The sequence below is a fragment of the Miniopterus schreibersii genome (assembly GCF_964146895.1).
Source record: "Miniopterus schreibersii genome assembly, chromosome: 4".
In the NCBI taxonomy this organism is placed as follows: domain Eukaryota; kingdom Metazoa; phylum Chordata; class Mammalia; order Chiroptera; family Miniopteridae; genus Miniopterus; species Miniopterus schreibersii.
In genome coordinates this window covers 13,317,469-13,331,507 of record NC_138105.1, presented here as the reverse complement: position 1 = coordinate 13,331,507, position 14,039 = coordinate 13,317,469, and the positions used below count along the sequence as shown (strand labels likewise).

Sequence of the window (14,039 nt, the reverse complement as noted above, 5' to 3'; positions counted from 1 at the left end):
ACCAGAAACATCTAGAGAGAGCATGCCTCCCCTCCCCCATCTTCAACCGCATTTTCGTAGATTAGGAAACTGAAGCCCAGAGAGTAAAAGTGACTAATTATGGTGGCAGGACTGGGAAAAGTACCCACTTAGGATATAATCCAAGTCAGAGCTTAGGATACAGCATTGTCTTCCAATTTTCCCTCAATTTATTTTCAAAGTCTTGATAAAAATTGGACTCTTTGTACTGGTATTGATTCAAAAGCATGTTTCTTTGGGGAAATGAAAAATCCTGGCTCCGTGTCACCATGGTGACTTTGGCCTGACACAGGTGTGTCCACACCCTACACTGAGATGACCTGCTGCAGGGTTTAGGGACACCGGCTTGACAGTCAGACAGGGCTGGGAGTGACTTCTGTTCGGCCACTCACTGTTGGGTAACCTTGGACAAGTGCTAATCTCCTTCTGCTTCAATTTTGCACCTAAAGGGATAAAAGGACAGTATCAACCTACAGAGGTGCGAGGATTCAACGAGAAAAATGCTGTAAAGCCCACAGTCCGTCCGTGGCACATGGTGAGTCTTCCACAATGGCCAGCAACCATCACGATTCGTCACTAACACTCAAGTCCGCAATGGTTTGGGTATAAACAGGTATGCCCGCCATTCCCATGTTCTACATTAGCAAAGTCAAGTTCACGAAGTTAGATGACGTATCCAAGGTTACTCAGAGACTATGTGAAGGACCAGAGAGTCCTTCTTGCCATTTTGTTAGGAAATGAGAACCTATATCTGGACTTTAAGGGTGATAGAATCAGGAAGGAGAGCATTTTGAAGCAAAGCATATATACATGAATAAACACTGTAGCATCTCACATAATGTCAAAAGCTAGAAACAATTTTCCATCCATCCGCAAGGGAATTACCAACAGAACCATGGGCACTGAGCAGCCAGGAGAAAGAAGGCAGATGTAGGTGTCCTGACATGAACAGATCTTTCAAACATATATCATTGAGTGGGAGAAAAAACCAAAGTGCAAGCGAGCAGTATGCATTCAGTTACACAGAGACCCCCCCCCGCCCCCAGTGCATATCTGTTCACATATATTTAAATGAAGAAATACCCACACGAAGGTGGCGCCAAGGATGCATACCCAACTACTGACAATGGTAGCCCCTGGGCAGGGAAGTGGGGTGGGCGTGGGGATGGAGGGTGATTCAGAATTTGCTTTATCTGCTTGTATAATGCTCCAATCCTTTAGAGTAAAAAGGCATTTACGTTATTATTTGCCTTATAAATAAAGACGTCAAGGCGGAGAGAAATGTGAAGGACCACAATGCAACTGTTGGGAACCAACAGACCTCCTACCTTGGGTGTTCCTGGCCCCAGCTTGACTTCTGCAAAGTTCCCTGAGCAATGTTCCCCTCCTCGAGTTTTTCCTGCTCCCCTCCCCTTTGGTGAAATCCTTCCTGGTGAATCCTTCCCTGGTGATATTTTGTACTTAGGGACCCGAGAGATCTGTCTTTCAGACCACCTGCAAATGCTCGGCATCTTGGGAAGGGAATATTCCCTTCCCAGCTTTCCCATTCCCTGTATCCTGTGCATCCAGGGAGGGTCACAAAGCTGACCCCCTTCATTCAGTGGAGGAGGTGGCTGTCATTCCTTGACTACTTCAGGTTCGTTACTTAACACAGATTTACAGCAGCAGAATCAGCAACGCCTGATGGAGGAGGCTGTTGGGCCCCCAGCATCAAGCCCAGTGTACCTGGAATACCTCGTCTCACAGGTAAGGTACTCTGGCACATTCCATCTAGCAGACCTCAGCTTTCTCAGGTAAATACCTGCCTACAGGGGCCCCTCCAGATCCTTAGATTCCATGCATCTTTTTGCTCCTTGTCTACAGAGTCCCCTTCATTTCTTCACATGTGCTGTAAGCAATCACGTTTCTTTCTTTTAAAGCACATAACTGAGAGCCTGACTTCCCCCTCCACAAACCCATCTCTTTCAATTACCCACCACGATCCCTTCTCCAAAGACACCAATTCATACTGACTCGTTTTCCATGGATTTCACACATGCATATCTTACCATCATCACTCCTAGCTCTTTCAATGGTGAACTTGGAGCTTAAGAATTCAAGGGTTCTGGATTACTCAAGACAAAGCTCCCAGTGGTCTTGTAAAAAGAATCTGTGCTTCCAACAGGACAGGTATGTCAGAACCGGTGGTATATCAGAGCCAATTTTCTGCCTGATTCTAGAGCTCGACTGGAAAAGTGAAAGAAGGAAATTTGGTAGAAAAGATGACAAGTTTGGTGAAAGCAAACTCATCTCATTAATGGGGGGTGAGGGGGGCAGAATTAGAGCTGCTCTGGCCCAAATGAGGCCTCAGATGCCTCCACATTTATACGCAAAAGACTATCAGCCATCGCATAGCTGCCTCTGTCCCACTCCTTTGCTCTGCTCCAGGAAATTGTCATCGGCTCTGCAGAATAGGTGCCTGATGGCCCAGCGGAACCATCTCAGCTCAGCCTGGGGACTGCATTGGGTGTGAGGGACATGGAGAAGGCTATAAAAACCCAGCTAATTAAAAAAATGTATTATTATTTTTTTGTAATCCTAACCCGAGGATATTTTTTCCATTGCTTTTTCGGAGAGAATGGAAGGGAGACAGAGACAGAGAGAGAGACACAGCGATTGGTCGCCTCCTGCATGCGCCCTGACCGGGCGGGGATTGAGCCTGCAGCCCAGGTACATGCCCTTGACCGGAATCAAACCTGAGACCCTTCAGTCCGAGGGCCGACGCTCTAACCACTGAGCCAAATTGGCCAGGGCGAACCCAGCTCATTTCCACATTTTGATTGCTCGATTCCATAAATTTCCCCCCTCTTTTTTTATAGAGTAGAATAAATCTACAGGTGTAAGTCAGCTCAGGACTCGGGCACTGGGTGGGGGAATTAACTCCGCTCCCTCCCTGTGGGAAAAGGGGGATGATGGTGCAGACATGCGCACTGCGGTACCGAGAAGCGAGGGGCCAAGTGAACGGAGCAGCCCTGAACGGGCACCTGCTGGCTGGATGCAGAGGGCAATACAACCTGCATTTCCCCCCCACAAGCCAACAAGAGGCAGCAAGGATGGGCACAGAGCACATGCCTGCAGCCCAGGGAGTCCTGGCTTCCAGCCTGGCTCTGCCACTTACGAGTATGGGACCTTAACACAAGTTCATGTGCTTCTGCAAACCTTGAAACTTATTCTGAAAAGTGGGGCCAATGCAACCATTCTCTCAGGACTGCGGAAGGTGATTAACTGAGTCAGCACACAAGAAACACGTTAGGAAAATGCCTGGGATACAGGCAGTTCTCCAGCAACCTTAGCTCTCTATCCCCAGCTAAGTGCATAAATTGGATCCTTCGTTTCCTCGTAAATGCAAATGCCAGAGTCTCGGAATGTCAGTCTACAGCTGTGCTCTTTCCATGGAGCATTACCAATATTTTGACAGGACTGGCCTAATATTATTCACCCCAGGTTCATTGGTACGTTTCTGACCAGCCCTCATAAAGGGCTCGGGATTGCCCCTGGGGACCTGGATGCTAATAATGAATACTTGCTAGAGATTTTCAATGCACTCTGGTTATTGTGTTTAGTGGCAGAACATTTCCCGTCCCCAGAAAGGTCATTTACAATAGCATACGGCAGCTTCTGCCCACCTTCCATTTCATATTTTCCTGAGAGCAGCAGAGAACTCAAACACTCATCCATATGCATTGCAAATACTATTCTGACCTGGCATTTGCATACAAATACATAAAGCAACTTAAGGAACTCCGAGGCAGCTCTCCATCATCATATCACCTCTGTTTATTTCTCCAGTGCCTCCCCATTTCAAGACATTTTCATGCACCTTCCAGTTTTATTCTTCACAGCTCCTCTCTTTCTTGAACATGTTGTGGGGGGGCAGGGAATTTTACTTCCTCACTTTGATTCTTGTACCCCCCAGGAAGCCATAATTTATCACAGATTACACAGATCTCAAGTTTAGGGACCCTCGAAACTCAACCCACCCAAGACTGGTCTCTCTTAATCTATCACGCTGCTGAGAAATGGCCATGCAGCGTTACTTGAATAGCTTCAGTGTGTGATTAACGTGCTTACTAAGGCATTCCATGGGAGGTACTTTGTGTTACAATTTCTTTATACCAAACCAAGACTGGTTTCTTGTAATTTTTCACTCATTGGCTCAAATTCTGCCATGGGTGCTCTTCTCCCAGTCATCTCATCTATTCATAGCTTTAAATTCCTTTAATATGCGTGATGTCCCAGTTATATGTCTAGTCCAGATCTTTCTTCTGCACTTCAGACTCAGACATCCAACTGCTTCCTTAAGAGTGTCACTGTGAGACTACATGTTTCACATGCCCCTCAAATTCGTCATCGTCCAGAGTCTTTGTCCAGTTTCGGTGAAGTGCCCCATTATGCACCCATTCTTATGGCAAAATCCTGGGAGTCGTTCTTGACACCATCTCCATTTCTACCCAATCTATCACATCAAGCAAGTCCTGCCCATCCTTCCAGTGTCTCAGATCTATCTGATTTCCCGTGAGCACAGCCTGGGCCTCCTAATTATCTCCTTGCTTTCACCGCTGCTCGCTCCCTGCCCAGCCCTATGACCCCACCCTGCAGAGCAGCCAGACCGACTTTGAAAAAACAAACCTGATCATATTTCCACCCCTGATCAAAATCTTTTAATGGCTTTCGACCCGTCTTTGGATAAAGTCCAAACTTCTTATGTTCAACAAGGCTCCATGTGATCAGGTGCCTAAATACCTCCCCGGTCTCTTTTTCTAACATTTTACTATGAAAATTTCCAAACAGACAAAGTTGGGGAAAAAAAATTACAGTGACTATCCATTGACTGACCACCTAAACTTGACTGTTTCTATGCGCTTTATCAAATATCTCTCCATTGACCCACCCCCTATCCTAGCCTTCTTTTTTCTCGGTTTGGGTGAATTCTAAAGCAACCGCCGGCTCCAGCCTCATTTCCATCGCACTTCCTCCTGTTCCCTACAGCCATGGCATCTTTCCATTCCTGGAAGCTGCCCAACTATTTTATGTCTCTGAGCTTTGTACGGATTGTCCCTTCTCCCTGAAACGCCGTCAGCTCTTGTTCATTCCTGACTCAGCCTTTAGTTCTCAGCTTAAACTTTCTCTGAACCCCCAATCGAAGTTAGATCTGCCTTTCCACCTTACAGATGGCCTCAGGCACCCTGTGCTTTTCCTAAACATCACTTCTCACGGTTGGTAACTCTATATTTATTTGCAAAATCATTTACTGTCTGCCTGCTCTGCTAGACTGAAAGCGCCATGAGGACAGAGACCACGTCCGTACAGCAACATGCTGGCAGTCCCCTGCAGAAAGTCCATTAACACTGGTTCAAGGACGTAAAGGCACAATGAATCAATTATTGGAAGGAGCTACATGTAATAAGTAAATTTGTTCTTCCTTCAGGACATACAGACACTATGGGTTTTGAAGGCCTCTGAGAGAAGACGGAATTTACTTGCTCCCAGAAAGTAATCAGCAAGTACATTAAGGCAAATTAATAAATGGCAGGAGCCATGGCTAGTGGCTGAGCCAAGAAGATACTGGGGTGGGTTTTAGTGTGACCTCTCCCCTACGTCCACTAGCCCTTTCCTTTAAGATAAACCCAAATCAACACAATCCCAGGAAAAACAGTTCTTGTTATGAAAACACAGCTTAATAACAGCAACAGCTATAATGTTTTGGGGGCATTTATTGAGGTCTGGCTTTATATTAGGCACTATCTTCAGTGCTTTCCCTGTAGTAAATATTTTTTCTCTGTGGCATAGGTCCTATTGCTATTCCCATTTTACAGTTAAGGAAACTGAGACCAGAGTAGTTGTTTTAAAACGTGTTCTCTGGCCTGGCCAGTGTTGCTCAGTAGGTGAGCAATGACCCAGGAACGAAGAAGTCAGTGGTTCAATTCCCAGTCAGAGCACATGCCCAGGTTGCCAGCTAGCTCCCCAGTAGGGGATGTGGTGATCCATGATGTTTCTTATCAATGTTTTGATCTCTCTATCCCTCTCCCTTCCTCTGTCTCTAAAAATCAATAATAAAAGCATATTTAAAAAATAAATAAATAAAACATGTTCTCTGACTCCCCCTTCTAACCAGATTACCATTCCTGTAAACTCCACTTAAATAGACTATTCTCTCTGTGGCCTCATTTGTGAGTAGGAAGATTAATCTAGAAAACTTTCAGACTGTCCTAATGGAGAAGGGGCTTCAATTGGTTCTATCACGCCTAAAAATTTAGAAAGAAAGCTACATGTACATTAGAGATTTGAGCAATGAGCCGCTGGTTAGGAAACTCAAAACCATTGTGTTATGTTGTGGTTATTTCAACCCTACCCATGCCTTTTCTCCCATACAACCCCCCCCCCCCCCCACACACACACACACATACTTTCAAATGATCCCTGCAAAGAATTCTGCCCCAGATAGGAATACAGTTTACATGCAAAGATAATAACACTGTGACCGTCCCCATAACAGTAGCTCATGGCTGAAGGAAAATCAGGCAGTGCAGAGCTTCCTAGTGGAAGAGACTGTGATGGGTCGTCAGACAGTCTTGAGTTTGAAGACAAGCTCTTGCCTTGATTGTCTTGATGACCTTGGCAAATTAGTAACATCTCTGGGCCTCTGTTGCTCAGTTTCATTATTTGAAAATGGAAATAACAGCACCCACTTAGCGAGGTTTGGATGCATTAAGATGCTACTACAAAAAGCTCAGCACAGTGCTGGGAACATAGAAGATGCTCAAAGATGGTAATTTTAAAAAGGGAGGAAAGCTAGAAAAAGGTAGAAAGGTAGGGTAGGGTGGTAACTTTAATGCCCAGAATAAAAGAAGAGTCATAGGAATGTCTTTATAAATACACATCATACATTTCTTGAGAGAGAGAGAGAGAGAGAGAGAGAGAGAGACTGACTCATAATCTTGGGTAAAAGTGTCCTTTAGCATCTTCTTTGCTCCTTAGCTGGATAAACTTGCCGGCAGCTACCACTTACAATGCAAATTGAGCTTAGAGTCCTTCACACTAACTACACAGCAAAAACCTTTCAGCTTTAAATAGAATACTGCAGTGTGGAATGATCTGAGCACCGGGAAGAAAAATTCAGAGATAAATGGGAAGGAGATCTTGGAGGAAAAAAATCTGACTTATCGGGGCAGGTAGGAAAAATACAAAACTATCAAAAGAGACAAAAAGAAATGAAAAGTCTACAGAAGGACCTAGAAGCTAATTCCTCTGAAAGTGGGCTTAAGTTAACAAAGGGGAAGAGAACTTCGGGGGCAAGCCCCCAATAAAGTGGATTTTAACAAAGAATATCTTGATCTGGTGTCCTTCCAGCTGCACCAGTGCTCATTAGGAGGGACGCCTCCCCCTCTGGCCAGCACGACCGCATGGACATTCCCTAAAACGAACAGATTAAGACCATGAACTTCCTGCTCTACCCAACTCCTTTCTACATCGTCTAAGTCTAAGAGAGAGACAGACAGAGATATATGTGAGAGGTTGATTTAGAAAGATTTTAGAAAGCTTTTTGTCTCACTTTTGATATAAACCCAGATATTTTATTCAGAATCAGTTTACAAAAATGCCTTAAAATAGGAACAAAGATTAGACAGTAGTAGCTAGGGTCCTGAAGGCAATAAGGAAAGCCATTTTTAACTCATTTCTTTACACATGGCCCCGATCTGCCCATCTTCTCAGCTCAGTAAGTTTCCTTTGCCTGCACTTGGTAGCATTATGCAATATGCAAGAAATCACGGAGGCAGCCCTCTTCCTTTGTTGTCACAAACAGAAGATGTGTCCTCCCAAGACGCCAACAGACCCAAGGCCACCTTCTCTCTTGGATGTCATGCTCAGACACAGAGCTAATCATGTCCTACCTGGTAACTGAGCCAGTGACCAAGCGCTACGCCCAAGAGCATCTTACATCCACATTGTGATCGTGCAAATAAAAAGAATCAGCAAGTATGGTGCCTTGGTGTGGGGGAGGGACGGGCTGGACATCTGAAAAGCCGTTTCTAAGCTCCTAGAAGGCCAGAGCTCACACAACTCTGCTTAATCTGTTAGCACCACGGACATATGAAGCTTGCTGCTCTCCAATAATAAGGGTGGACAGAGAATGTGTTTCCAACAGCACTGGGCAATCTTTTTATCTAAAACTTCCAGGGATATTTATAGAAAAATGCCAGCCTTCTTCCCAAGTTGTGCCTTTTTATTTCTTTCAGGGCTTGAGCTCTTTCACTCCCCCACCACACATGTCTCCAGTCATCTTGATTTGTTAAACATCATAGACATTTTAGCACCCAAGAATAATAGTCTTAAATGAACACACCTTGCTCTATTTTCCTAAAGCGCTTTCACACAATTTCCTCACGTGGATCTGACCATGTGAGAATCCAACACTTTCTACGCGTGGTTAAGGGTAAAGGCCTACAGGTAGGGAGTGAAAGCAAAAATACAAAAGTTTTGGTATTAAAAAAAGAAAAAGAAAAGAAAAGCCTCCAGTCTGTTCACACACAAAAGGCAGAATGAGTTCCACCTGCTGACTTTCCCCGGCCTCCCTGCACAGAACTCAGGCTAGTTCCAGAACAAGCTGGGGGAGAGGCCACAATTCCACCTCCCGGCAGAGCTCAGCCTGACCCAACCCTCTTGCTTTCCGCCGGCTGTTGATTCAGCAGAAACTCCTGCTGCAGAATTCATAATGGTGATTTTTTAAAGGCCCCACTGGTCGCATGGCTCGCCCCACGTGTCAGGCTAATTCGATCGCCGCCGAGACACCGTTCCCCGGCCACCTTTGCATCGCTTGCGAATGCACTTCCAAGGGGAGAGGGGCTCGTCCTTCTGCAAAGGGCTTTTTTGGGGGGGATAGGGGGGGCTGATTGTCTGAGCAGGTAACCGGGCCGGAGAGATGAGCCGGCAGGAAATGAAACCGCGCCCGCCCCACGGCCGCCCCGAGAGACGCATCGTTACGCGCAGGGCGGGGAGGACCCACCGGCCTCCGCGCCCCTTTCCTCCCTCTCTCCCCGCAAGACCCCCCGCAAACACCGTGGGGGAGAGGTCATCTGTCTTCTAGGGGTCATGTTTCCAGCCGCGAGCCCCACCCTGAAAAAAACCCCCGAGGGCCATTTTAACTCCCGTGGGTGCCGGGTCCACCTGCTGCTGAACGCCGGGCTCGCCCGGCGGAGCCCGGATGGCCGCGGGGCGCACGGGGGGCCGCCCCTGCGAGCCGAGCCCGCGCCCCCGCCCGCGCCCGCGCCCGGAGGAGTCTCCGCCGCCACGAGCCCTGCAGCCCGCGGAGCAGAAAGATCCGCAACTTGCGCGCGGCCCCGGCGGCGGAATGCGGCGCGGCTGGCGTTACCTTCGGTCGCATAGCTGTGGTCGCGCAGGAAACTGTTGTTGATTTTGCGGGTATCAATGTCCTCCTCCATTGACGGCAGGCTTACTTGCGTGGGAACCAGAAGCCGGCAGACAAGTATCCATGATCCCTCCCCGCAGCCAGTCTCACAGGAGAGGGGGGCAGGGGAGCCAGGGGGACTGCACCATGGTCCGAGCCTGAGGAGGAGACGGGGAGGCGGAGAGAAAAATAAAAATAAAAACCCGGCAGTGGAGCTGTCACCTCCTCCGCTCGGGCTCTCCGCGGCTGCGGCGGCGGCTCCCGCGGTGCGCTCGCTCCGGCTCCGGCTCCCGGCGAGGATGCTGCGCCAGCTCCCGTGCCAAGGCGCGCCGTGCCCCGAGGGGTCTGGTCCCGCCCGCCGCCCCGGAGGCGCTCACGAGCCGGGCTGGGGAGATGCCCAACAGGTTCCCCTCCTTGGCAGCCGCTCCAAAATGCAAAAAAAAAAAAAAAAAAAAAAAGATCCCTCCTCCCCTTGGGAGAGCGGGCAGCCGCGACAAAATGGTGCCTTTCTGGACCGAGCTGCAGTGGCGAGATGGCAGGGGGCAGGATTCAGGCCGGCCCGGGCCGGGTGAGGGTGCCGGTCCCGCGGGAGGGCGGCTCGGGCGGGCGGGGGCTGGGCGGCCCGCGGGGAGCTGGGCAGGGCGCTGCGGCCGGCGCCAGCGCACTCACCCGCACACCCACACGCGCGCACTCGCCGCTGCTGCCGCCGCCGCCGCCGCCGCTGCTGCAGGAGGCTGGAGGCTGGAGGCGGCTGGTGCATTAAAGGCGAGGCTCCTCCCAGCCGCGTCAGCAGCCCCAGGACTCTTCCCCAGCCCGGCGTGGCCGAGGCCGAGGCTGCGGCTGCTCCCTGCTGCAGTGGGGCGCACGCGGCCTCGGGCCGCCACCCGGGAGCCGGCCGCAGGCTGCGGGCTCAGGTGAACAGCGGCGGCGCGCGCTCCCAACCTCCCCCTCCCCTGCCCTGCAGCCCAGGGCGGCGTTCCCTCTGACACCCACAGCCCCCGGCTTGCAGCCTTTCCCAGGACACCTGCGCTTCGGACCAGCAAAGAGAAGACGGGTCACTTGGGTATGCAGGAAGGGGACATCCAGGTCCCTTTGCTCACCCTTATATAATGCATGCAATCCCTTGATGGAGTGAAAGGGCAAGGCCTGGGGTCCCCAAGCCTGAAAAGAGTACAGAATGGGCAGAGAGCTTCTCAGCGCTCAGCTTAAGCCCTCTGGGCTGGGAATAGAAAGGGAAACAGCCACCAGAACTTTTCTGCCATCAAACTGACTTCTTCATTCAGTCATAAGCATCTAGTTATAGGCGTTTATGTCTACACAGGCAGAGGGAGGCAGAGGGCTGGGTTATGTGTGAATCTAGTCAACACAGTCAGACCGAACAAGTTCGCCATCCCGAGCCCCGTGCACTTGGTTTTGGATGAAGTGCAGCAGGCCTTCCTGTGGGGTTTGCCAGAGAAGGCAGAACACGGCAGGGCCTGCTTACATTTGCTCTCCACAGGGCAGGCCCCTGGAGCCCTGTGCCCACAGAAAGCCACTGCCACCCTGAGGGAATTTCAGAGATCCAGTGAATACAAAAAAGAGGCCTGCCCCCGAATTCCCTACCACCCCCTTCATGCTTCCCCCAAATTCTGTATGTGAAAGCAAAATTAGATCATTACTGTTATGAAACCAGAATCATTTATGAAGCAACCCAACTCACTAGAAAGCCAATTTGGAAAAAGACATTCCCCGGTTCCTCTTGTAGAAGGGATTCATTCCAGTGGGTGTCACCGCAGGAGGAGACATCAGCAAATGTCTTGCTCAGTTAAGCTCCACGAGTTTAGCTAGATGAGCCCAGAGGGACCTGTGAGTTAATTATATACATACAATGCTTCGGCTAACACAATTTAGAAAGTATTTGAAGTTCAAAAAAATGGGAAAACAAGTCCTCAATTGCCATTAGATTGCCACAAAGAATAGATGCTCTGGCAGGTGGAGAAGGCATTGTCCCCTTCTCCAGAAAGTGACAGCATGTCTCCGGGAGGACAGAGTAGGAATATTCTTTGATATAATTAGGGGGAGATGGGAGTTCAGCTTACAAGAGAGCCCGTGTTATTCTCATCTGGTGGTTAAGTCTTCCTTGCTTATTTTGACTGCTTGTTCAAAAGTCACCCTATAGCCTGGCCGGGTGTGTCTCAGCGGTTGAGCATCGACCTAGGATCCAGGAGATCGCAGTTCAATTCTCGGGGTCAGGGCACATGCCCGGGTTGGGGGCTCGATCCCCAGTTGGGGGCGTGCAGGAGGCAGCCGATCAATGACTCTCTCATCATTGATGTTTCCCTCTCTCCCTCTCCCTTCCTTCTCTGAAATCAATGAAGATATTTTTTTAAAAAAGTCACCTATAAATCCCAGTGGCAGGTGAAGGCTGGTGCAAGCTGCTTTAACGCTCTTCGGCACCCTTGCTGAGCTGGGTTTCCCATGTGACGCGCTGGAGCTGGATCTGTCACCAAGGCTCCGGTGGTCAGCTCACCTGGGGTTACACAGCCTTGTTTCTCTTGCAGATTGCCGTAGAGACAGACGGGGCGAAGGGGTGGAGGAGGGAAAAGACTAAGTTCATCTCAAAGTGGCGAGAAGACACCTTGCTTCCAGGTGAAACGACCTTAAGTTGGGACAGAAGGCCTTGGAAAAACCGTGTCTGGGAAATTCTCCCCTTCGTGCTCCTGGAGCGTGGGCTGGATGGGAGCAGAGGTGCGTGATGAACCGGGTAGGCCCAGGCTGTGCCGAGGAACTTCCCACTGTAACCAGTGACGGGAACGGGCCTCCCCAGATCGGGCCGCTGGGCTTACGAAAGGGTCACTTTCATGTTTCCTGCAAAACTCCTCCTGCGTTTATTCAACAGTGCAGGCTTTTATTTCGTTTCCCCTAAGACATAAGTTCTGGATTAAGTGGATTCCAAGGTTCCTGTTTTGTGGATCACACTTTTCTACTATGAACAACCGGGAACCAGCTCCTCCACCCCAAATCAAGACAAACAAAGCCCTTGGCTTCGTGCTTGAGTACAATGCCGTGTAGGTGTGGCCCAGGAGGTAAGAGACTCAAGGAAGCCCCGTGCAGTCCCGTGGTTGAAAGGACTACCTAGACCACTTCTCAGACGGCTCGCTGACCTCCTTTCTGTTCCTCTGGCATGTCAAGTTCTTTCCCAAAGCATCTGGCATTTGCACATATCATTCCCTCTGTCCCTTCCTGTGTTCTTGGCAGAACTGTTCCTACTTCATTGAGAAATTCTTGACAACACTGTAGTCCCTTCCTCTGGTATTTTCTGTCTCTACACCCTCCACTTGGCCTTCTTCAAGGCGCAGTGCATTTTGCAACAGCTGTCTTCTTCTTATTGTCAATCATTTCCAATATATCTCTGATATTAAGTGTGTGGCACTTAAGAGATGTGCAATTACCTTTGTTGAATGAATATATATGTTTCTTGAATGAATGAGTAATTACTGAATTTGTTACAGTGATATTTAGGTTCTAGAGTTCTACCCTTACTAAAATGCTTACAATAAAAACAAACAAATAAACCAAAAAAAAACTGACAACAAAACCTGTTGTGAACCACTGATTTTTTAGCTTGTAACTCCTATTCCTATTGAAATAACTGTGCCTACCCATTTTTATATGCATATGCACCAAAAATATTACTGAGCACATAGTAAAATGCCAAGAGTTGTTCTGAGTGCTGGAGATATGGGTAAAACAAAAGAGCTCCTTCCTTCACAGAACTTAAACTCTATCATCTGATGTTAATATGTGCTTTCTCAGAAATATAACAAATGCATATAAACCAGTAAATACAGCTATATCTTACTGTATCATGATGCTAACTGCCAGCCTCCAATATCAGGCAAAGCTGATTTTCAGCCACTTACTGTGGTGTGAGCAAATTACAAGAGCTCCTTAAGCCACGTGTTGTTTCTTTAATCTATAAATTAGGGAGACAGATACTTCATTCAGCTATTGTAAGGATTAAGTGAGATAATGCTTGGAAAGAATACATTGCTCTTACTTGTTGAGCAATTACTCTCATCACCATTAGGAACAGTGAACCGATATTTAAGCACCTGCTACATCAGCCATCGGGACAGGACTGGAGGTTCAGCAGCATCAATGCATAAGGTGTTCAGTTAGTCTCTGCTATATCATGGCGCTTAGTGTCTAATTTACAGTTTATGTAAAGGGGGCCTCAGGCCACAAAAGGGTCAACAGAGAACATTCTGAAAGGCTGACCTAATTCAGGCTTGTGCTTGACACAGAAAAGGCCGATTACAAATACACAGCCTTCTTAAGTTACACACCTCAGCATGACGGCATGTGGACACATTCTTTTTTATCACCCATGTCCCGGTCCCCTTCCCCCAACACTCCCATGTGCCCTCCCCCGAGTTGCTTTCCCTGCAACCTTTTAGGTCGTCCTGTCCAATTAGCACATTAAATATCTACAATTTTATTAAAACCTTTGACCTAAACCAGTCTGGTGACTCAATATAGGCTTTAGGTGTCAGACAGTCCTGGTTTGTGTCCCAGCTCAGGCATTTATGAATCT

General features: G+C 48.5%; 1 protein-coding gene across 4 annotated transcripts in view; it reads right to left on the bottom strand.

Annotated features, from left to right (window-relative positions):
* The window catches only part of PPP2R2B (protein phosphatase 2 regulatory subunit Bbeta), a 388,391-nt gene that overhangs the window by 228,262 nt on the left and 146,090 nt on the right, over positions 1-14,039 (bottom strand). The window contains exons 1-2 of one of the 4 annotated variants that reach the window (XM_081135389.1): positions 10,133-10,350; positions 9,428-9,621 (exon numbers count right to left, since the gene is read on the bottom strand). The exons of 2 other annotated variants lie outside the window; for them this stretch is intronic. In XM_081135389.1, coding sequence (XP_080991515.1) covers positions 9,428-9,497 — 70 coding nt within the window. In that variant the 5' untranslated portion in view covers positions 9,498-9,621; positions 10,133-10,350. Of the gene's footprint in view, positions 1-9,427; positions 9,622-10,132; positions 10,351-14,039 lie in introns of those variants that run through there. One more of the 4 variants, XM_081135390.1, reaches the window with a different exon arrangement.